Source organism: Acanthochromis polyacanthus, chromosome 3 (assembly GCF_021347895.1).
Source record: "Acanthochromis polyacanthus isolate Apoly-LR-REF ecotype Palm Island chromosome 3, KAUST_Apoly_ChrSc, whole genome shotgun sequence".
In the NCBI taxonomy this organism is placed as follows: Eukaryota; Metazoa; Chordata; class Actinopteri; family Pomacentridae; genus Acanthochromis; species Acanthochromis polyacanthus.
Genome location: NC_067115.1, coordinates 137,990 through 163,025, shown reverse-complemented (window position 1 = coordinate 163,025; position 25,036 = coordinate 137,990). Strand labels below are relative to the sequence as shown.

The 25,036-nt window shown below is 43.8% G+C and overlaps 4 protein-coding genes across 10 annotated transcripts; 3 read left to right on the top strand and 1 right to left on the bottom strand.

Moving 5' to 3' along the window:
* Window positions 1-894: 894 nt before the first annotated feature.
* On the top strand, window positions 895-9,912 carry LOC110968519 (equilibrative nucleoside transporter 1-like). 2 transcript variants are annotated; one of them, XM_051945771.1, is made up of 13 exons: window positions 895-1,144; window positions 1,474-1,589; window positions 2,945-3,026; window positions 3,805-3,977; window positions 4,286-4,425; window positions 4,594-4,728; window positions 4,863-4,960; window positions 5,660-5,744; window positions 5,860-5,924; window positions 7,128-7,236; window positions 7,635-7,720; window positions 8,612-8,811; window positions 8,932-9,912. In XM_051945771.1, the coding sequence occupies exons 2-13, from the start codon at window positions 1,564-1,566 to the stop codon at window positions 9,041-9,043; spliced, it is 1,311 nt and encodes a 436-aa protein (XP_051801731.1). In that variant the 5' UTR covers window positions 895-1,144; window positions 1,474-1,563; the 3' UTR covers window positions 9,044-9,912. The 2 variants fall into 2 exon arrangements, with proteins under 2 accessions (XP_051801731.1, XP_022074112.1); XM_022218420.2 differs by lacking the exons at window positions 895-1,144; window positions 1,474-1,589; window positions 2,945-3,026 and having other exon boundaries at window positions 3,034-3,977.
* Window positions 9,913-10,052: 140 nt separating this feature from the next.
* On the top strand, window positions 10,053-12,174 carry LOC127533229 (acylphosphatase-2-like). The gene is made up of 2 exons (XM_051945777.1): window positions 10,053-10,488; window positions 11,436-12,174. Exons 1-2 carry the CDS (start codon window positions 10,355-10,357, stop codon window positions 11,548-11,550), a joined length of 249 nt encoding a protein of 82 aa, XP_051801737.1. The 5' UTR covers window positions 10,053-10,354; the 3' UTR covers window positions 11,551-12,174.
* Window positions 12,171-22,385, bottom strand: LOC110968520 (reticulon-3-B-like). Of its 6 annotated transcripts, none has more exons than XM_051945773.1 (11): window positions 22,245-22,385; window positions 21,989-22,099; window positions 19,340-19,372; window positions 18,605-18,788; window positions 17,120-17,270; window positions 16,987-17,043; window positions 16,711-16,849; window positions 16,228-16,297; window positions 16,087-16,133; window positions 15,931-15,989; window positions 12,171-12,302 (listed from the first exon to the last, which is right to left on the bottom strand). In XM_051945773.1, exons 1-11 carry the CDS (start codon window positions 22,251-22,253, stop codon window positions 12,254-12,256), a joined length of 909 nt encoding a protein of 302 aa, XP_051801733.1. In that variant the 5' UTR covers window positions 22,254-22,385; the 3' UTR covers window positions 12,171-12,253. The 6 variants fall into 6 exon arrangements, 5 of the variants coding, with proteins under 5 accessions (XP_051801733.1, XP_051801736.1, XP_051801735.1 ...); XM_051945776.1 differs by lacking the exon at window positions 22,245-22,385 and adding an exon at window positions 19,458-19,635 and having other exon boundaries at window positions 21,989-22,100; XM_051945775.1 differs by lacking the exon at window positions 22,245-22,385 and adding an exon at window positions 19,458-19,635 and having other exon boundaries at window positions 20,209-22,099.
* LOC110968521 (gem (nuclear organelle) associated protein 6) lies at window positions 22,242-23,395 on the top strand. Its single transcript, XM_022218423.2, has 2 exons — window positions 22,242-22,385; window positions 22,973-23,395. The coding sequence occupies exons 1-2, from the start codon at window positions 22,252-22,254 to the stop codon at window positions 23,331-23,333; spliced, it is 495 nt and encodes a 164-aa protein (XP_022074115.1). The 5' UTR covers window positions 22,242-22,251; the 3' UTR covers window positions 23,334-23,395.
* The last annotated feature ends 1,641 nt before the right edge of the window (window positions 23,396-25,036 follow it).

Below are 25,036 nucleotides of genomic sequence, written 5' to 3'. Positions count from 1 at the left end.
GAAGCACTCACTCTGACGTTTCCGTAAGTCCATGACATCATCACTCAGCTGACTCTGGTAGGTCACATGGACATTTACATACATGTTGGAGGACAGTTCAGCTCATGAAGCATTATGATAAAACATCTGTATGTTACACACATGACTATATATACATAATGAAGAGTTCATTTGCAAAAAACAGATAACTCCGTTTTGATAAATTTTCAGAAAACTTTTATTGTTTCCTTGAGATAATATCAGTCAAACTGAAGTTGAGTGGATTTGACTCAGTAGAGAAAAAATAAATTATTAGTGTTATTATTATTATTATCTCAAGTAAACAATATAATAATGAGTTTTCTGAAAACGGAGTTACCTGTTTTTGCAAATGAATTCTTTATATATATATATATGTGTATACATATATATATTCATGTGTGTAATATATACAGCTCATGTCACCGAGCTGAGTCAGAGCGCCTTCATCAGAGAGCAGCTGAACAGAGAAGATGTGAGCAGAAATGAGTGGACTCTGGTTTTCTCCATGAGGAGGACTGAAGGAGGAACCAAAGAACCTCACCTTAGTTCCACTGAGTTCCTGCTGTGGAGCCTGAATTTAGACTGTAGAAGTAATCAGATTACTGTGAGGGGTTCTGTATCAGCATGAGACCTGCTTCTGTCTGTTTACATTTTAGTGAAATTCCTCATTGGCACGTTGTGATTTGTTTAGTTGTGATTGATTTCATGATTGTACTAAATGTTTTTAGACAGATCAGTTTTCAGTTGTAGTGTTCTGATTTAACAGTCAGTGAGGTCTGCAGCCCAATGTTCATTCTTCTAGTTAACGTGGAGTCACTCTGCTATCATTATTTACACAGAAGCAAAGTCCACTGAGCGCCTGATACCGGAGGTGAAAGGTTAGAAGTCAGCTCAGACTGAAGAAGTGAATCTGCTGAACCTGCAGGAAGAAAAGACAACAGGAAGAGAGATTTCACAACAAGCTGCAGAAAAAGAGAAGCAACCATCGACAGATTCAGACTCAATATCTGACGGATCCATTCCTGATACCGGAGCTTTGACCAGAAAACTGAGAGGGAACGTCTACAGAACACTGACAGAACATCTGGACAACACAGGGACAACATCTGGCTGATTAGTGAAGGTAAACATCAGTCTCTTGTTATTGGTTTCTATTAATGTGGCTGCAGATCGTTTACCTGATCAGTCCTCAGATTTCAGATCAAATGTCTCTCAGCGTGATGCGTTCAGGGACACTCAGTCAGCAGACAGGAAGCAGACAGATTTCAGATGGGCTCTGAACGTCTCACAGAGGGTGGGGCATGAATCCTGTCCTCTGATTGGTTTAGGTTCATGGACGAGTTCTGGGATGTTGTCTTGATAACAGAATCTTTATGTGATTTTATTTTGAATTTGAAAACATCTCAAATATTCCAGAATCCACTGAGTTGGTTTCATCTATTTGATGATCAGGATTCTGATTGGACCGACACTCCGCCACAGTCCCTCTTCATTGGTTGTTCAGCCCAGTTCTTCAGCAGCTGATTGGTTCTCCAGAGGAAGATGGCCGTCAGCTCACCGAAAGACAAGTGAGTCGAGCAAAAATATACGATGTTTTCACAAAACTAACTAAAAATTTAAAAAACGTTCACTCACCAGCTGAGATTTAATAATTTAATGAACCTCATGTTCTGGAAGTAAAACTCCGATCAGAAATTGATTGATTGATTGATTGATTGATTGATTGATTGATTGATTGATTGATTGATTGATTGATTGATTGATTGATTGATTGATTGATTGATTGGAGTTTTAACACAGCAGTCTGGTAACAGTTTATTTGCATCAGAAGGTATTTATTTTTATTTATCAGGTCCTTTGTTTCATATTTAAAGCCAGAAAAGACACAAATGCAGGATAAAAACAACTTTAGTTAAACCAGAAATAAAGCAAACTTGGCTCTACTGATAAAAGAAATACTGAAACTAAAACCCAAAAACAGACTAAAGGTAGAAAATAAAGACAGCGAGAAACCTGGATGAGGAAACACCAGACGGACTGAATAAAGAGACATAAATCTGTAGAATGGCGGCGTGGAGATAGCACGGTGTGATCAAACCAAACCTTCTCCAAACACCGAGGACTACAAGTTCCTCCATAAGGCAAATCCAAAGATGACTGACCTGAAGGAGGACAAAGGATGACTCTCAGATGAATTGAAACACAAAGACTCCCTTCATGGTTCATGGAGGTAGCCATGCAAAAGTCCATACATCTCCCCTCTACGCCACCAATCAGGACTCAGCTCCTTCCACTGGTCCACGGCCTTCCTCCTGCTGGACCTCCAGCCATCAGATGGTTGGAGGTGGTGGTCCTCTCAGACGGGGCTGCTTCACCTCCTGGATTGATGATCTCCTCCTGGATCCCCCTCTGACAACAAACTCAACGTCTTCTTCATCATTGGTGGACCACATCGCTGGGGTGGCTTCTATCTCCACTGGAGAGCCAAACTAAAGGCCTTCATCCCATCCAAAGACTTCTTCTTCTTGGCCATGATGAGAAGGTCTGGATGTTTTCCAAGATCCTCTTTCCTCTCCCTCATGGCTTCACCACAACACCAGCCTGTTCATCATGTCCTCATCTCCAACCACCATCATCTCCTTGTCCCCGTTTCTCTCCAACCAGATTAACCGTTGAGTCCATCATCAGGAACATCTGCTTCTTCAGCACACCCTGCCATCCCAGAACCATGATCATCCTGGTTAACGTTGCTGTGTTCCACCCTCTGGGTTAGTCCCTGTAGCTTCTAATGACTCAGGACATCAGCAGTCTGAGCTGATCAGGATGTGACAACCACTGGACCTCAACACTGACCAGTTGATGGATCTTCAGCGCCCCCCGATGGCCAATAGCCCTAACCCTACCTGAGTTTATCTCCCTGCAGGTACGGGGGCGTGTGGCTGATCTTCTTCATGCTCGGGTTGGGAACGCTGCTGCCGTGGAACTTCTTCATGACTGCGACTGTGGTATGATACACACACACACACACACACACACACACACACACAAGTTTGGGTTGCTATCCCCGTGGGGATCTACCATTGACTCCCATTCATATCTAACCCCTAACCCTAACCCAACCTTAACCATCACCAAAACAATGTCTAACCCTAAAGAAACATTTTTGCACTTTTACTTTTTTTAGTAACAACAACATGGCCAAGAAAACACTGCTTCCCCCCGTGGGGACCTCATTTTTGGTCCCCACCGTGACGCGAGTCCCCACCGAGTTAGGCGAAACATGCCCACAACCACACACACACACACACACACACACACACACACACACACACACACACACACACACACACACACACACACACACACACACACACACACACACACACACACACACACACACACACTGTCAAGCACAACAGGATGTCCTGCTGCTTCCACTTCTTACCCAGAATCCTCTGCAGTGGACAATCATCACATTTGTCTCTGAAATATAAACCAGTCTGACGCGAGGACTGTCAGTTAGATCAGGACCGAGGTTCAGACAAAACACACCAAAACCTAAAACCTGACAGTAAAAACATCAGGCAGGTAACTACAGGTGAGAATCACACAAGTAACTCCAGGTGAACTCACAGGAAGCAAACAGGACAAAATGACAAAAGACTGATGAAGACACAAGATACAGGTGAGACACAAACTGCAGTAAGACAACAACAGCCTGTTGTTGTCCATCCATCCCTCTGTCTGTCCATCTGTCTATCTGTAACCTGTCTGTCTGTCCAGTACTTCACCGGCCGCCTGAAGGACTCCTCATTGGACGTTTCTTCAGCCAATGAGACAGAGGCAGCAGGTGAGCAGCGCAGCGTCCTGGAGGCCAAATTCAACAACGTGATGACGCTCTGCGCGATGCTGCCACTGCTGCTCTGCACCTGCCTCAACTCCTTCCTCCACTCACTGTGAGTACCACAACACCACCGAAGAAGAAGAGGGTTAAACACATCATCAACACCAGCAAAGAAGAAGAATTTCTGAAGTCTGACTGTGTCTGTGTCTGACTATGTCTGACTGTATCTGACTGTGTCTAATTGTGTCTGACTGTGTCTGACTGTGTCTTACTATGTCTGACTGTATCTGATTGTGCCTGACTTTTTCTGACTGTCTGACTGTATCTGACTGTATCTGACTGTGTCTGACTGTATCTGATTGCTCCACCCCCTCATCTCTCAGCCAATCCCTGAGCTTCTTCTTGGTCTTCTTGTGTCAGTATTCCTCAGCGTCTGCGGGTGATGGGCAGTCTACTCGTCATCATGTTCGTCTTCGCCATTACCGCCGTCCTCGTCAAAGTTCCTCTGGAGCCGCTGCCCTTCTTCTCCGTTACCATGGTGAAGATCGTCATCATCAACTGTGAGTCTGTGAGTTCGTCTTTCTGTCTCTCTGTCTGTTGACAGCCTTCAGCACTGTACTGCAGGGGAATGTGTCTGTCTGTTGACCTGTTTGTTTGTTTGTTTGTTTGCTTGCTTGTATGTTTGTCTGTTTGTTTGTTTGTTTGTTTGTCTGTCTGTCTGTCTACAGCCTTCGGAGCCGTGCTACAGGGCAGTCTCTTCGGGATGGCTGGGTTGCTGCCGGCTTCCTATACGACTCCCATCATGAGCGGTCAGGGACTCGCTGGAACATTCGCTGCCTTCGCCATGATCTGCGCCATCGCAAGTCTGATCAATACCATTTATTACCCATCATAGAGTTATTAATACCATTTACTACCCATCATAGAGTTATTAATACCATTTATTACCCTTCAAAGTCTGATCCATAATTCACCAATAAGCTTCTCTGTGCTGCAGGTGGATCTGAGATACAGGAAGCTGCCTTTGGTTATTTCATCACCGCCTGTGCAGTGATCTTCCTCTCAGTGTTGTCCTACATCCTGCTGCCCAGACTGGTAACACACACACACACACACACACACACACACACACACACACACACACACACACACACACACACACACACACACACACACACACACATGTTTGTTTTTCTATACCGGTGGGGACTTACCATTGACTCCCATTCATATCTAACTCCTAACCCTTACCCTAACCCTAACCTTAACCATCACCAAATCAATGCCTAACCCTAAACAAACGTTTTTGCACTTTTACATTTTTTATTAACAACAATATGGCCAAGAAAACGGTGTTGCCACCCGTGGGGACCTCATTTTAGGTCCCCACCGTAAGACAAGTCCCCACCTTTATAGCAAATAGTCAGGTCAAAGTCCCCACCGGTATAGCAGAAACAAGTACACACACACATTAAACACTGATGTTCACACTCATGATTGCTTCAGTTCAGACTTCCTTCCTGGTTCGTATCAAACAGGTTCCAGCTGAGGAATGAACTACATCTGTCCTTTAATAACTAAAAATGAATTATGAATGATGAGAAATGAATTAAGGTGGACCTCTGCTGCCCCCTGCTGGTACAAACTACTCATGGTTTTTCAACATGGAGCTGGATGTTCTTTTTCTCTGCAGTTTGTTCTTTTATGAGTTGATTTTCTGTCTTTATGTCGTCCAGTCAGATGAAAAGATCAATGGTCTATCTTAAGTCGGGGATTCATGGCTTGTGTTTTCAGGAGTTTTTCCAGTTTTATCAGGAGAGAAACCCGAACCAGACTACATCAGACGAGGAGCAGAACTCAATGAGTCTGATGAACCAAGGTATGGTTTAAACCCTGAAATCTTATTTTATTAGAACAAAGATGGTTTCTGTTTCCTGGGAGAGGTTTGAGGACCTCATCTGTCAATCCGTGTCAACCCTTTTGTTGTCCTTCAGAGAATAAAGATGAAGCTGCTGACCAGAAGAAACACGACATCTCCATGATGAACATCTTTAAGAAGGTCGGAAAACTTTTCTACTGATCCAACTCCCTGAACTCTTCAGCTCAGTGTTGCTGATCTGTGTTCACGGGAACAACTCATGTTTACCCAGAAATGCAGCCATTAGAGTTTACATCAGTTTGTCAGAAATATAAAGTGTGTGCAGCAGAGAAGCTCTGACAGGAACTAATGGATCACACAGCCCATAAACCACCAAAAAAAACTGTGAAGAAATCTGGAGATGGACTTTAAGTCCAACTCATTTCTCCATACTTGGACACAAAAATGAAAAGAAGAAAAAGACCCGGTTTACCATTTTAGTTTCATGTTGAGCTCTCCAGTGGTCTGTTCTACCTGCATCCATCAACCAAGAGTTTGTTGAAGCTGTGAAGGTTTTGTTTCAACTTTAATGCATCCAGAACTCCATGTATTCATTGGAAATACTTCAGCTCAGCCATAATCAGATTATTTTTTTCAAAGTTATTATTTGGCTTTTTTTTTATCGAGGACAGTGAAGAGAGAGACTGGAAAGACTTGTAGAACATGAATTCAAACCTGTGACTGCAGCTCTTGTTTATGGAGCTCACTGATTATTGATTTACACTCTAATAAAGGCATAAAGGCCAATAAAATAACTTTTAAAAAAAGAGCATCCATCATGAAAAGTTTCCAAATTCCAGATTCCAAATCAACAACATGATGAGAAATCACAGAGAACATTTCAGGTTTTATCTCCAGGCACTGATGATCAATCAGCCTCAGATTTAAATAGGAAAAAAAACAGTTGATAGCAATTTTTTTTTGGAAAATTTTTGTATCGGAGAGAATTCCATGTATGAAGCTCAATGTTCTCAGACATCTTATACCTATCCATAGTTTTTTTGTCAGGAAAATCAAGCAGAAACAGTTCTAAAAATGAAATGATCAGGGATGCAGTGAGCCACCTCAGGCTCTGGACTACAGGTTGAACTCTGGTTGACTTCATCACCATGGTAACTGGGATGAGGGGGTGGGGATAGGAAGAGAGCCCTCCTATTGGACATTCAGTGCTGATGGCCACCTTCTAGCATCAAACACTGGTTCAGCTCCTCCTGTCTTTAACGCCAGTGTTTCCTGGTCAACACGTTTACTAAATCATGACACGCTGACTTGTGATTGGTCCTGGTTCTGTGGCTTCCCTGACTGGTCCAGACTGGCTTTAACCCTCGCTGTCATTCACCTCAGATCTGGATTCTGGCGCTGTCAGTCTGCTTCACCTTCACCGTAACCATCGGCACGTTTCCCGCAATCACAGCCGACACTCAGTCCTCCCTCGCTGACGGCGGCAGCTGGGGTCAGTCTCACTTCCTGTCTTCCTGTTATTCTGTCTCCTTCTGTCCAGTGTTGTCCTGAACTACTCCTGATTTTCTCTGATGTGTAACCAAACAGCAGAAATGAATGGTTAGAAGTGGAGCTTTAATGAGGCTGTGCTGGTTCTACTGACTCTCAGGATGGACAGCAGCTATAAAGCATGATGGTTTGAGAGGATGCATGTGGTGTCCTGCTCCTAAAGATGGATCTAAGTTACAGCTGAGGCTTTAGCACAATGACTGACTTGTGGATGTTCAGAACTAAGTGTCTGATTGGTCGCATGACTGCGTCTTTCTTCTTCTACTACTGTTGAACAAACGTTGAGCTTCAGTGAAGAGTTTCAGTTTGATGACAGACATCTTTATGTTGTTTGATTTACAGACCTCTACTTCATCCCGGTCAGCTGCTTCCTGCTCTTCAACCTGTCGGACTGGGCAGGGCGGAGCTTAACAGCCGTCTGTATGTGGGTGAGTTGGACTTAATGATCTAATCAGAATCATCCAACAACTGATGGTCAGTTTTATTGATCCACTGACACACAGGCTCATGTTCCTTTGTCTCCCCCTGGTTTAACTTAGAGTCAGTGGATAAATAGTGGATAATTATGCTGACAGGTAGCAGGGAGGCAGGTCTGCTGCCCCCTGGTGATGTAGACTGGCTCTGAGGACTGGGAGGAGTGGGGAGGTGGAGCAGCACCAGTTAGATATAGCTGGGCTTATCTTCACACAGCAAAGGCTCTGGAACCAGACTCCTGGAGAGGGTTGGACCCTTCCAGGGTTAGAGGTGCTGGGTGGGTTTGGGGGAGTTGCTGACTTCAGCAAAGGACTTTAAGAATCTCAAGTTCTTGTTAATGAGTGACCAGAAAATAGGACATGACAGAGAGATTGGTGCAGAGTCAGCATTAATGCGGATTGTCCTGTGAAGAGGAGGTAGAGCTGGAGACAGTCTTTGTTCTGACCCTGAGCTCATTAGCTCTGGGTAGTAACCAGAAGAATAAACCTGCAGATGAAAGCAGTCAACTTAACTTTCCTGTGTGGGGAGGTTCAGCTCAGCCTTCGAGATCAGGTGAGGAGCTCAGATGTCCAATGGGAGGCTAGGAGTAGAGTTGAATGTGAGTAGATGCCTTCTGGGAGACTTTAGACCTTTAGAGGTTTTCTGGGGACGTCCAGCTGGGAGGAGAGTCTGACGTAGAAAATCACTGCAGGGATTGCATGTCTCATCTGGCCTGGGAACGCCTCAGGATACTCAGGAAGAACTGGAAGGTGTTGCTGATGGAAGGACATTTGGTGCTTCTGAGATCCAACAGCAGATAAGTGGAAGAAAATGAATTTATAGTGATTTGTCTTCTGTGTTTCCAGCCAGGAAAAGACAGCAGGATTCTTCCGATGCTCATCTTGTGTCGTCTCGTCTTCGTTCCACTCTTCATGTTGTGCAACGTCCAACCTCGTCTCCACCTGCCTGTCGTTTTCCACCACGATGGTTTCTTCATCGTCTTCATGATCCTCTTCGCCTTCACTAATGGATACCTGGCCAGCCTCTGCATGTGCTACGGCCCAAAGTAAGAAACTCTCCACAGTTCACAGCAACAGTACCACATCTTCCATCAGGAACCTTCATCAGCTGATCATCAATGAATCATTTTTAATATCCAATAACCCAATCTGTGTTTGTCCGTCAGGAACGTTCTTTCTCATGAGGCAGAAACAGCCGGAGCCATCATGGCCTTCTTCCTGTCTCTGGGTCTGGCTCTGGGAGCTGCTCTGTCCTTCCTCCTCAGAGCTCTGGTCTAACTGGGAAAGACCAGTCTCATACTGGTCTTACTGGGAAAGACCAGTCTCATACTGGTTTAACTGGGAAACCTCCTTTTTCCATTGGTCTAACTGGGAATGTGAGACTGTGAGCTTTTTAAAACAAACACATTATTCATCACTGCTCTAACTGAGAAACTTCCTCTATGTGACTGGGCTCGGCCAGTTCCTTACTGGTCTGACTGGGAGGAACTTACTAGTGCAGCTGTCAGACCTCCAGATGATAAACTACCACTACATCCATTTTTTCTGCTTCAAGATGAACATGAAACTCTGACAGGTTTGTACATAACTAATGACATTAGTTTTATTTTGATGATGGCAGTGCAACAGGAAGTTGTTTTCTGTTAACTCTCTGCTGTAAATATTAACATCCTGACATGTCGAATATTTATAGAGACATACGGATACAGGACAGATTCTAGCCAACTGACAGTAGAATGATAACTGATCAAACAACCAGCACCTTCTGCTGATGTTTTACCTCAAAGCAAACTGTTGTTCATAGAAATATGAAGTTGGGTGTTTCTTAGGTTTGATGTCTTTAAAGATCAAGTTGTGTTTTTGGTTTCATGTCTGAGAACAAAATGAGAAACATCTGATTCTGTGAAACACATTCAGCCTTCACGACAGCTTTATTCTTGTTTATAAAACATGAGAAATCTGTGGAAACATGGAAATAAACATTGAACTGTTCTTCCTCTGAGGAAACTCTATCTTTAGGGGAACATTACATGTTGTTTTACAGCTGTAAATATTCATTTCATGTCAGACTTTTCTCACCTGACTCAGGTGTTCTCTGTAATAAACATGAGCTGTGATGTTTTCATCGCTGTGTGAACATCCCAACACTTCTAGTAAAGTTTATTTCTTTTGCACCGTTTAAACCACAGGTTACCAACGGCTTCACAAAGGATTAGAGAAAACAATACGAGAAAGAAAACATCAGTAAAACATTACAACCTTAAAAGACCAATAAAAAAACGTATGAAAAGGCTTCAGGTGTGTTCTTTAAACACAGGAACTGACTGATGTTGTGAAAGTTATATTATACTAGTACATACAGAGTATACTGTATATTATACTGGTATATAAGGAACTATATGTTTGATGGGTAGTGCTGGAGTTCTGCTGACGTCTCTAAATTACTAAATCAGAGTTTGACACCTTATACTACTGTACTGCTGTATTATACTGTTGGCACCACACTTATACTACTGCTACTATTTTACTAACAAGTATTTTCTGCTGATTACCTGGCTACCAGTACTACAGTACTCAAACATAAAAGTAATGGATTACTTCTGCATGGTTCAGTACACCGAGGATCAGGGTCGCAGTCTGGGCCTCAGCGGTTGGGTGAAGAACACCAGACAGGGGACTGTGATTGGTCAGATCCAGGGACATCCGGATCGAATCAATGACATGTGAGTCCACCAACCAATCAGAGGTCGACCCCCACACATCGACCAATCAGAGAGGTCAACCCCGACACACCGACCAATCAGAGGTCGACCCCCACACATCGACCAATCAGAGAGGTCAACCCCGACACACCGACCAATCAGAGGTCGACCCCCACACATCGACCAATCAGAGAGGTCAACCCCGACACACCGACCAATCAGAGGTCGACCCCCACACATCGACCAATCAGAGAGGTCAACCCCGACACACCGACCAATCAGAGAGGTCGACCCCCACACATCGACCAATCAGAGAGGTCGACCCCCACGCACCGACCAATCAGAGAGGTCAACCCTGACACACCGACCAATCAGAGGTCAATCCCCACGCACCGACCAATCAGAGGTCGACCCCGACACACCGACCAATCAGAGAGGTCGACCCCGACACACCGACCAATCAGAGGTCGACCCCCACGCACCGACCAATCAGAGGTCGACCCCGACACACCGACCAATCAGAGGTCGACCCCCACGCACCGACCAATCAGAGAGGTCAACCCCGACACACCGACCAATCAGAGGTCGACCCCCACGCACCGACCAATCAGAGAGGTCAACCCTGACACACCGACCAATCAGAGGTCAATCCCCACGCACCGACCAATCAGAGGTCGACCCCGACACACCGACCAATCAGAGGTCGACCCCGACACACCGACCAATCAGAGGTCGACCCCCACGCACCGACCAATCACAGCTCTACCCCCACACACTGACCAATCAGAGGTCGACCCCAACACACCGACCAATCAGAGGTCGACCCCGACACACCGACCAATCAGAGGTCGACCCCCACGCACCGACCAATCACAGCTCTACCCCCACACACCGACCAATCAGAGGTCGACCCCAACACACCGACCAATCAGAGGGACTGATTTGTTGACTGTTCGTTGTGTTCTCAGGAAGCTGTGGCTGAAGAATGTCGGCAGTCCGAGTTCTCGAATCGACCGAACTGTCTTCTCCAATGAGGGAGACATTTCCAAACTGGAGATCCACGGTTTCTCTACTCGCTACTGAGCATGCTCAGAAAAAAATGATGCTAATGATTGATTATTGATTATTCTTGTTTCTGATCCAGTTGCAGTGAGTTCAGCTTTAGATCTGAGCTGGTTTTTATGGCTATCTGACATTTAGTTTCTGGTAGCGGTTAGCATCTGAAGCTTCTCCTTGATTTTCTGGGTTACCATGGTAACCAGGAGTCCTGAAGAATCTAGCATGTGATTGGTTGGCTGAACTGGAGCAACAGTAATCAGAAACGATATGCTGATAATCAATAAAGGTTTAATCTAATCAGGCTAAATATGTTTCCTCCCTGACCCTAATCCTAGCAACATTAGCAGCAACATTAGCAGGTGATTCATCTTCTAAAACAGGAACTTCAACTTTAGGATGTTTCTGCTGCTCTGCCTCAGTCTATTACCCGGTTGTTTGTTATTTACCTGTTTGTTTATTCACCTGCTTATTTACCTATTTATTCATCTGTTTATTTACCTGATTGTTTATTCACCTGTTTATATACCAGTTTGTTTATTTTCCTGATTGTTTATTTGCCTGTGTGTTTGCTTATTTATTTACTATTTTGCTTGTTTGTTTACCTGTTAGTGATTATCTGAGACAGAATAAAGACAGAGGACAGCTTCACTTTGTCTGATTTTATTAAAAGACTTCAGAATCTAATGGACCAATCAGAGGAGGGGGCGGAGTCACAGGTGCTCAGGTGTCACTCAGCTTTGGTTCTCTTCACAGCTCCAGGTAGATGGTCCTGCAGCCTGGAGACACAGACAGACATCCTGAACACCTCTTTCGCCTGGTAACCTGCACTGTTACCACGGAAACCTGCTCACCTGTGACTAACAATGATGAAAAACTGTCTAAATATGATCAAAAATTAAATATGGATGGATGGATGAATAGATGACGTATGGATGAATGGATGATGAATGAATGGACGATGTATAGATGGATGATGGATGGATGGATGAGGTATAGATGGCTGAATGGATGGATGATGTATAGATGGATGATGGATGGATGAATGGATGATGTATAGATGGATGATGGATGGATGGATGATGTATAGATGGATGATGGATGGATGAATGGATGATGTATAGATGGATGATGGATGGATGGATGAGGTATAGATGGCTGAATGGATGGATGATGTATAGATGGATGATGGATGGATGATGTATGTATGTATGGATGATGTATAGATGGATGATGCATAGATGGATGATGGATGGATGAATGGATGATGTATAGATGGATGATGGATGGATGGATGATGTATAGATGGATTATGGATGATGTATGGATGGATGGATGATGAATGGATGGATGATGAATGGATAATGGATGGATGATGGATGATTGATGGATAATGGATGGACAGATGATGAATGGATAATGGATGGATGATGGATGGATGGATGCATAGATGATGGATGGATGATGGATGGATGGATGATAGATGATGGATGATGGATGGATGCATGGATGGATGGATGATAGATAGATGATGGATGGATGCATGGATGGATGGATGGATGATAGATGATGGATGAATGTATAAATGGATGGATGATGGATCGATGGATGGATGGATGAAAAGATGATGGACACTTAAGAGTGTGTAAAATATTGGAAACTGTTTAAAATATTGGAAACAAAAATATGTGTTGTATACACCATGTATTGTATTTTTTTGATGTGTGAATAAAACTAAATTAAACTAAACTAAACTAAACATGATGGATGAATAGATGATGAATGATGGATGGATGATGGATGGATGAATGATGATGGATGGATGATGTATAGATGGATGATGGATGATGGATGGATGAATAGATGATGAATGGATGGATGGATGATGAACGCATAATGGATGGATGGATGGATAAATGGATGATGGATGATGAATGATGATGGAGGGATGATGTATAGATGGATGATGGATGGATGAATAGATGATGAATGGATGGATGGATGACACATGGATGGATGATGGACAGATGATGGATGAATGATGGATGAATAGATGGATGGATGATGGATGGATGCATGGATGGATGGATAGATGATGGATGGATGCATGGATGGATGGATGGATGATAGATGATGGATGGATGTGTAGATGGATGGATGATGGATGGATGGATGAAAAGATTATGGATAGATGGATGGATGATGGATGAATAGATGATGAATGATGGATGATGGATGGATGATTTATAGATGGATGATGGATGATGATGGATGGATAATGTATAGATGGATGATGGACAGATGGATGATGGATGGATGAACAGATGATGAATGGATGGATGGATGAATAGATGATGAATGGATGGATGGATGATGAATGGATGGATGATGAACGGATAATGGATGGATGGATGGATACATGGATGACGAATGGATGAATGATGAATGGATGGATGATGTATAGATGGATGGACAGATGATGGATGGATGATGGATGAATAGATGGATGGATGATGCATAGATGGATGGATGGATGATGGACAGATGATGTATAGATGATGTACAGATGGATGATGGATGGATGATTGATGGACGATGGATGGACGAATGATGAATGAATAGATGAATGATGGATGGATGGATGACGCATGGATGGATGATGGACAGATGATGGATGGATGATGGATGAATAGATGGATGGATGATGGATGGATGCATGGATGGATGGATGGATAGATGATGGATGGATGGATGGATGATAGATGATGGATGGATGTGTAGATGGATGGATGATGGATGATGGATGAAAAGATTATGGATAGATGGATGGATGAATAGATGATGAATGATGGATGATGGATGGATGATTTATAGATGGATGATGGATGATGATGGATGGATAATGTATAGATGGATGATGGACAGATGGATGATGGATGGATGAACAGATGATGAATGGATGGATGGATGATGAATGGATGGATGATGAACGGATAATGGATGGATGGATGGATACATGGATGACGAAAGGATGAATGATGAATGGATGGATGATGTATAGATGGATGATGAATGATGATGGATGGATGATGTATAGATGGATGGACAGATGATGGATGGATGATGGATGAATAGATGGATGGATGATGCATAGATGGATGGATGGATGATGGACAGATGATGTACAGATGATGTACAGATGGATGATGGATGGATGATTGATGGACGATGGATGGACGAATGATGAATGAATAGATGAATGATGGATGGATGGATGACGCATGGATGGATGATGGACAGATGATGGATGGATGATGGATGAATAGATGGATGGATGATGGATGGATGCATGGATGGATGGATGGATGGATAGATGATGGATGGATGGATGATAGATGATGGATGGATGTGTAGATGGATGGATGATGGATGATGGATGAAAAGATTATGGATAGATGGATGGATGATGGATGAATAGATGATGAATGATGGATGATGGATGGATGATTTATAGATGGATGATGGATGATGATAGATGGATAATGTATAGATGGATGATGGATAGATGGATGATGGATGGATGAACAGATGATGAATGGATGGATGGACGATGGATGGATGAATAGATGATGAATGGATGGATGGATGATGAATGGATGGATGATGAGCGGATAATGGATGGATGGATGGATACATGGATGATGAATGGATGGATGATGTATAGATGGATGATGATGGATGGATGATGTATAGATGGATGGACAGATGATGGATGGATGATGGATGAATAGATGGATGGATGATGCATAGATGGATGGATGGATGATGGACAGATGATGTATAGATGATGTACAGATGGATGATGGATGAAAGATGGATGATGGATGGATGATGGATGGATGATGGATGGACGAATGATGAATGAATAGATGAATGATGGATGATGGATGGCTGATGTAGATGGATGGACAGATGAATGGATGGATGGATGTATAGATGAATGGATGAATGATGATGGACGTATGGATGGATGATAAATTGATGAATGGATTGATGATGGATGGATGGATGGATGGATGGATGAATGGATGGATGAATGGATGGATGGTGATGGAAGAATGGATGGATGGGATGATGGACGGATGATGAATGGATGGATGAATAGATAATGAATGGATGGATGATAGACGGATGATGGATGGATGCTGATGGATGATGAATGGATTGATGATGGATGGATGGATGGAAGATGGATGGTGGATGGATGGATGATGGAGAGATGGATGATGGATGGATGGTGGATGGATGATGGATGGATGGATGCATGGATGGATGCACGGATGATGGATGGATGATGGATGGATGGATGGATGGATGGATGGATCTCTGATCTTTCATTGAACTCACTTCTGAAGAGTTTCCTCCAGTCTGGATCGAACCAACTCAATCTGCCGATCAATCTGAGTCTGCACACACACACACACACACACACACACACAGGTCACTGCAGGTTTTAATTTCAGGATCAAACTCTGACCTTCATTCCTCTTCATGAACACCAACCTTCTTCTTCTTGTAGATCAGTGGGGTGGTGAAGAAGATGATGTCAGCTGGACACACACACACACACACATAGAGAAAGACAGAGTCCCACTGAGGTCAGAAATCTACAAGATTTAAAAGCTGCTTGAATTAGAAACTCACCAAGAATCAGGATGGTGACTCCATTAAACACAGCTCCAACATACGTCATCACCCACATGGCTGCAGCCAGCTGAAACATGACGACACTGAGCTGAAACATGACGGCAATCAGCTGAAACATGACCACAATAACCTGAAACATGACGACAATGACCTGAAACATGACCACAATGAGCTGAAACATGACCACAATGAGCTGAAACATGACCACAATGAGCTGAAACATGAAGGCAATCAGCTGAAACATGAAGGCAATCAGCTGAAACATGACGATCATGTCCCATATGATCATATGGGACATCAGAACTTTAGCCACCATGCTAACCCTGAGATGAGACCGAGTAGCATAAAGCTATCACTTGTCACCATGCTAACTCACCTTGAGATGAGACAGAATAGCATAGAGCTAACATTAGCCACCATGCTAACTTAGAGATGAGACCTAAAACTAAAAAGCTAACATTAGCCACCATGCTAACCCACCTTAAGAGAGTCCACCAGGTCCTGGACCAGCAGCAGCCTCCTGGTCTGGCTGCTGAACCAGTTCAGGTGGATCAGAAACTGATCAGCCAGCTGCCGGACCGACTCTGAGGACACCGAGATGTCCTTCTCCAGCAGAGACCTGAGAGGACAGGACTGATACTGGAACACACACTGATACACACTGGAACACATTGGAACACACACTGGAACACACACTGACACACACAGTCTGTTACACTATGTTACAGTGTGTTGCAGTGTGTTGTTTTGTGTTACCTGAATGGGTGACCTTCCTCAGACTTCTGAACTGCCTGGATCACAGATTTATAAACTCTACAGACAGGAAGCACACAGTGGTCATGATGACATCATTTAGCGTGACTCTCTGTTACATCACAGCCCCACCCACCTGAAAGTGATGGTGACACAGAGGCAGGCCAGCATGAGGTAGGACACCACGCTGATGACAGACAGCGTTGCCACGGAGACCAGAACAAGCAGCGACAAGCCAAACGCCATCGCCGACTTCTTGGGTTCCCTCCAGTGGATGAGCTGTAAGACTGCAGAGAAGCAGGAGTTCAGAGGACACGCCCACAGGGCAGAGCATGATGGGATAAACATGCAGCTGCTGTGAATCAGTATTTCATCCTTTCATCTCTGCATTACAGACTAGATTCTTCTATAAAGTGGATGTTTGTGTGTCACTAGCTGCTGTCTCCACATGTATGAACGTTCTGAACATGGTGACAGACGAACGCTGTTCTAAACCCTCAGGAACCACACGTGAAGCTTGGTTCTTCCTCAGATTGTGTCCAGATCCATGAGGTTCTACAGCTAAAATGCTTTTATCGGTTTGAACTCTGGTTCTTCCATCTGTGAAGAACGAGGGCTCATTTGTTTAAATTAAGTTGAGGCTGTAATCCTGCTTCAGCATCCAGAGATCAGAAGTCATGTGGGTTTGATTAACGGAGCTCAGCTGCATTCCAGAGACCTGATTCTGGATCTAACAGCAGCACTGAGTCCAGACTTGATCACCTCAACAGACTCTGGTTCTGACCCATTTCATCTCTCAGAAACAGAGAACAGAGGAGACAGAAGTTGGAGATCCATCCAGCATCCTGAAACATCTACAGATGATGAGCAGAGTGGAGCGGAGACATGAAGATAGAAAAACATCTACAGGATGAAGCGATAAAACCACCACAAAGACACAAAAAAAGTAAAAAACCACGATGAAATAAACGTGGCATAACTCAGAAACAGTGAACAGAGGAGCAGAGTTAATGTTTACGTGGAATTAATTGTCAAAAAGACACAGAAAAGGACACAAACGAGACACAACATGACAAAAACTAGACCTAAAGCTGGTTGTTGGAGATCCATCCAGCATGGTGAAACATCTGTAGCTGATGAGCAGAGTAGAGAGAAAACATGGAGACAGAAGAACATCCAGAGGATGAGGAGATGGTAGAAACCAGCTGGAGGTTCTGGAAGACGTTTCTAGAAGCTGGTTATGTGATCAATAACTAGTTAATCCCTTCATCAGCTGAAACACTCTGACCTGAATAACAGTCAGCTGATCGCTGGACCAGCAGCAACAATAGCGCCTTGTCTCCTTCACCACAGCTGATTAGCAGCTCCTCCAGCTGGAGGTTCTGATGTTCTACAGCACCTTCAAACAGAGGACTGACAGCTGGTCGATCATCTAATCAGTCAGCTCCATCAGACTCTGGAAGTCACCTCAACACTGTCCGTTTCCATGGCAACCACACAGCTGCTGAACAAAGACCAAGCGTGCCTGAAGACTGAGGAGTTCTGCCTGCTGTGAGGAGATGAAGCTGCTGATCTGGAGTTTCTGGAGCTCCAGATCATGAACTTGTCAGCTGAGTCCTACCTGAGCATGTGAGGTCTCTGAATGAGGAGGAGGATGAAGAGTCAGGCCTGCTGCTGGTGGAGTCGGCCATGTTCTGCTCGTCCTGCTGCAGGTTCCTCCTCAGACTGAAGACCTGCTGCTGCTGCACGGTGACGTCACTGGTGTGGGCGGGGCTGGGTGTGAGGGGGCGTGTCCTCCCGTGGGTCTGTTTAACCATTTGTGTTCATGGAGACGTTTTACTGGTTAATCTGAACAGTTATTAATAACCAGTCTGCTTCAGCAGGTTAATTAATAACTGTGGGTCCAGACAGGTTCGTTTAAATAATTAGTAACACCTGAACAGGAATAATAAATCAGCTGGTACGTTTATCTCATGAACAGTAACATCTCAACCATAATGTTTAAACTTGTTCAGAACTTTCTAACTTTCATCTTATTTCTGTCCTAAATGTCCATGAGAAGCAGCTGTTATCCAGGTGTAACCAGGTGTAACAGGTATAGCCCTGTGGTAAACAGGTTAACCCTGATGGTAAACAGGTGTTGAGCAGGTAAAGCTGCTGTCAGACAGGTGTGTTCCTGTATAAACCTTTATTTGATCAGCTGCAGACAGACACTCTGGTAAGGACCAATAATCAATAACCAACGATTAATAATCAATAATAAAAAATCATGAGGAAGTGTGATGTTTCAGAATAAAGTGCGTTTTTACAAAAATTCAGAAATAGAAAGTTCAGTCAGTAGCAGCAGTAGACTCACCTTCCAGCAGGAGATCCAGAGCAACCCATCGACCTGCAGAAAACACAGAGCCAGGTTTAATCAGCCTCAATACACGTTAGAACACAGTAAAACAGGAATGGATGCGGATGAAAGACACCTTTTGCAGTCAGGCCTCTTTGGACCGGGTGTAGTAGATCGAGAAGCTTTCTAAGGATGATGGCATTGATTGAGACCTGACAGAAGCGTTGTTCTAGAAGTCGTCGGTACTTCAGGCTAACGACGTTCTACAACCTTTAAGACCTTCAAAGGAACTGTTTAGAATCCAACGATGAGATCTGAAACATTTTGACCAGGTGTTAAAAACGCTGGACAAAGTGGTACACAGCAGTTGCAGTTGCTCCCACTAGCTCTTAAACTAAATTTAAATGTTTTATTTGACATAACTCCTGTGCTTTTCTTATGAGACTCCATTGTTTCCGCGGTAGAAAAAGGCAACCGGAAGTCGAGGCTCACCCTTCCGGCGCAAACCCGGAAGAAAGAGTTTTATCATGCACAGACTCTATTGGTGGTATTAATAGCAATGTGACTACTTCTCGTAGTAGTGGTAATACACCAACTACTGCTGCCGATACTGTCACTGCTACTACAACTTGTAGTACTATTACAAATGCTAATACTACTTCTACGACTCTAACAGCTACTTATACTACTACTGCTGCTGCTTGTACTTTTACTATTACTACTACTGCTTGTACAGCTATACTACAGCTACTATTAACCGTCTGGTATTTGGTTGTCCAGCTGTTAGCTCATGTTAGTGTTTTGCTAGTGGCTAACTAGTTAGCTCTCATAGACTTAAAGCTCTCAACAACATTTACTAAAGAAAAAGAGCCAAAAACTATTCTTACTTGTGGAAAGTTATCCAAGTTTCCTTGTCTTGATCGTCCGACGTAGTTTGTAATTGTATGCAGCACAGTGAGCCGGCATTCTTCTTGTTTTAGTTTTCGTGCCGTACACATCAATGGAAAACACTGAAACTTTGCCCCCACTAGCTTAGTGTCTCCGTAGGCACGCCACTCTGAGGGGCGTAGCCTATCTACCCTTCTATACATAGATATTTACAAACACTTGATGTCTCAAGACGGAGTCGGCGGCGGCGTCACTTGGCGGCCATCTTAGGACAGGGGACTGCTCTGGCGCACTGTACTGTAGTCAATGGTAAGGTGGATGATTTCCTCACTTTAACACTCAGAACTCGCTCAATTCTTGATTGATTTACAAACGGTTTAGTTTATTACAAACTTTATTAACGTGGCTATGATTTGGGCTCGATTCCGAAATCGCAGCTTTTCGTTTTGAAAAATGCGGCATAGTTGTGTGTCTTTTCTGCCTGAGGACACAATCTGATTTTCAATTCTTAGGTTTTCCTGAGACCAACGTTTTTTTAGAACCGAATCTTTAGGCGAAATTACATTCTTTGTGGTTGTGGTTGTATTTATTTGCTTGTTAAGAGACTCTGATTGAGACCTTAGACTTATTGTTTGTATACATCTATGCCTGGATTAGTTAGCCTGCAGCCGAAATGCATTGTGGGTAATGTAGGCACCGGGTTCATGAAAAGAAAAGACAACATCTCTGTTTGTTGTGCATTGATTTTGGTTGAGCTTTGTTTTTATCTGTGCATTAGAAAACTGATAGTAATAAAGAAGTGCAATGCTAAATAATAAAATTACATTTACATCCATTTATGCTGAAAAAAGATGATATCTGTGTTCATTTTTTATTTTTTTGCAGTGGCAGCCTGAAGTTTAGAGAAGTGGAAGGTCCTCTGCAGTCCTCAAACCAGCAGGATAAAATTCTGAAGATTACAATATAAGTATAAACCATAAATTAAGAATAGTACGACACTAAATAACCTTTGACTAAAAAGACAGCTAGCAGACAATTTTCATGCCTGAGATTTAGAAATAAATAAATTAAAAAGCTTAACATGATACTGTGCAGCTAGTTAGAGATGTTGGTCATCAACCTTTAATCTTGTTTTTTTAAGAAGGCGAGATTAACTTAAAAATTGCCCTCTCCATTGTTGTAACTTCAGTTGGTTATGGGACACTGCAAAAATCCCGGAAAATGATTTATTGAAGAGTGGGAACCCTGTTATTAGTTTTCTTTCTTTCTTTCTTTTTGTTCAAATGTCATTATTTTTTCATTTTAGCATTTCTTTTTTCTTATTTGTTCATCATTTATTTATTTTGTCTATTTGAATATTGTAAATATTAAAGATTGACAGTATAATATCTGTGTATAGCTATTTCTTTATTACCTATCTACTTAATGTAAGTTTTATATGAATTCAATGGTTTTAATTATTCTTAAGTAAGCAGTAAAAGAAGTACATCTCTGACGTTTATAACAAACCAAGCTGTTGTAAAATCGGTTGAAAATTGATCAATCTACAGTGATTTTAAAATCCATGCTCCATTGACTTTAATGTTATGAGTGATCGAGCAGCCCTGTCCCAAGATGGCCGCCATGTGGCGACGTCGCTCTCCATAGGCTGACAGCGCTCATGAGCCATCTAGTGTTTGTATATATCTATGTTTCTATACATATCTATGGTGATCATTCTCAGTTAACACCCTGTATAACCTCTTTGTGTTAAATTAAAAAAAACATATCTATGGTTACCTCCTCCGTATCTGGACATCCTGGCGGCTGGTCAGCAGCTGCGCAGGGTCCGCTCACTGTGCCCGGAGTTAGCTTAGCTGCTAACATGCTCCGCGGCTGTAACACCGCTTCCTGTCCGGTGGACAGCGGAAACATAAAGCGGAACCTTTGTTTGTGTGCTGTTTCCTCCGGAGTGATTTAAAGATCGTACAGAAGAGGTCTGCTGCATCAGTATCGATCATTACTGATTATTATATTTTCTATCTGTCTGACCTACCAGGACCATGATGCAGTGCCGCTGGCCTCTGTTAGGTCCGCTGCAGTGGATCCGCTACACCGACAAACAGGTGAAGCTGAAGGTGGGAAAACACGAGGAGCACCGCGGCTGGATGCTCACCGTGGACCCGGTGTCCGCCAGGTAACACACAGGCAGACAGGTACACAGAGACAGACAGGTAACACACAGACAGGTGCACACTCCCCTGGAACAGAACCGGTGAGACCAGTTCCTGTAGTTCTGCTGCAGACTGGAAATATCTGGTTGGAAATCAGAAGATCAGTTTGAGAACAGAGATCAACTTCTCAGCTGTTATTCCAGCTGTTTACATCTGGATCTGATGCACAACGTAGAAGATAGCAGCTAATCTACAACCAGAAACAGCAAGCTCGAATGTTCTAATGGGATCCTCAAACATCTGGATCCTCAGAGACTCCTGGTCCAGATGTTCGTTTGAGAGTCCAGATGTTTATTTGGGGTCCAGATGTTTGTTTGAGGCTCCCATTAGAACTTCCAGGTCTGCTGGTTTTGGTGCCTTAGACTGTGACAGTGATCCAATACTGACCTGGTTCTGGTCTGAGTGTGATTCTGGTCTGAGTGTGGTTCTGGTTCTGGTCTGAGTGTGATTCTGGTCTGAGTGTGGTTCTGGTTCTGGTCTGAGTGTGATTCTGGTCTGAGTGTGGTTCTGGTTCTGGTCTGAGTGTGGTTCTGGTCCTGCTCCCTGGCAGTGTGGTCCTGGTGGACTTCAGCGAGGCGGGGACGTCAGTCCGGGTCGTGATGGGTCACGCCGTGGAGGAGGTGGAGGTCCTGCAAGACGCCGATGCAGAGACGGTCCAACGTCTCAGATCCGCGTTCGTTCTCCCGAAGACGCCCAGTCTGGACCCCCAGGAGCTGAGAACCAGGAAGGGGGACGTCCAGTGCTGGTTGGAGAAGAACCGGGTCCCTGTGGAGGAGGAGGGGGACAAGCTGAGGGTGGCAAAGGTCCTGACGATCACTGCCCCCTATGGACCGGAGGACTGCTGCAGCTCCAACCAGATCATCCTGGACCGCGTCCAGAGACTGATCCGGATGGAAAATGAGAGATTTTGAACAGTTTGTCTTCTGGTAATAAATCAATAATGAATCTTTGATAAAATCAAACCTGAATCAAAGCTTCTGATCACGTTGATTGATTTTCCAGATGTTTCTCTCTAACACCTACAGGTACAGGTTATCGGGTAGGACAGGTGTGCTATCACCTGATGGTTTAAAGTCTGTGTTTACCTGCTGGGTTCTGTGCCTCCCCTGCTCTATGTGGTTCAGGTTCAGAGTAAATTCCTTCCTCAGCTCCAAACGTCAGATCCTGATCTAAACCCAGTCACAATCTGGAGGATCTTTGAATGTCTTCGTCCTCCTGAAGTTTGATCCTTTTATCGCTGTTCAGTGTTCAGCTGTGATCCGTTTATTTTGGACAAAAGATTATAATAAAAAATACTCTTCATTAAAAATATAAAACCTAAAGTCAGTGATTCCAGAGGTTTCTATCTCCCTGAACATCTGCTTTCTGTTTCATAAAACTGGTCAAAGGTCTTCATAACATGATGATGCCACCACTGCTTCACATTCATAAAGGATATTCTGTTCACCTCAAGAAAAACTTTATAGGGAGAAAACCCACGCATGCACAGAGAGAACATGCAAAATGCCCCACACTAAAATATCAATGATCTGTACATTAACTCTCAGAATCGGGGTTTGATGCAGTGACTCGGCAGAACTCGGTGTTTCTGTTCAGTGTGAAAAAAGTCTAAAATGGGGAAATTCTGGGATTAAAGTCTGATGTTTGAGCTTCTGGCAGGAAGGAAACCTCTGGTCGCCATGGTGACCCTCATTCTGAGGGGGTGGAGCTACAGGTAGCTGTCAATCAAAAGCTCTGGACACGCCCACACAGGTGGACAGGTGTGGAGACGTCACGCTGCCATCATCAAAGTGATCTGCACCTGGTTAGTCACCATCATCTCCTCTGATCTTCACCTGCAGCATCAAGGTGGGTCTCAGGACACCTGCAAGGAGAACATCCTGTGACTGTTCCTCACATTAGCCTCGAGTCTCGCCTGTGCTGCATGACCTGCAGCACTCACCTGAACACACCTGAGTTCCATGTTAGACATTTTAAGGGATCGAATATTTTCATGTTTTTAGGAGTTTAACGGACGATGCTGTGAAGCTGCACCTGTTGGTCTATCAGGTGTTTCCATAGACTTCTCATCAGGCCCTGATGTTTCTGGTCTGCAGGTGAACCACCTGCTTACGTGTCTTCAGACATGGAAGGTCCTGGACCACGAGTCGTTAGCTGAACGTTCCTTAGAAGAGGAACAAAGTTTAAGATATAATCTGCTGCTTCGATATGAACTTCACAGACTATCAGATCCACATGTATGTGCGGTAAATGTTCCACTGGCTGGGGTTAAAGAATAAATATTCAGACATCATTCATGGGATCAGTAGACTCACTGCAGATCCGACATCAACAAGAACAACGTTCTCTGATTTAGGGTTACAGTGCTGCAACAGTTGACAGAATAACGACTTTAAAATGTTTGGAGTCAACAAGAAAACTTGAGATGAAGAAGACTTGAGTTCCTCCACTGAGAATCCGTGTGTCTCAGATCTGAAAGAAAAAGGTTTGGACTCTACAAGACGTTTCCATCATCAGCTGTCGCTATCTGACCTGCACAGCATCCACAGGAAGGGAGCTGATTGGCCAGAGGGCGGAGTTTATTACGAGTTCTTCTGTTATCTGGAGCTGCTCA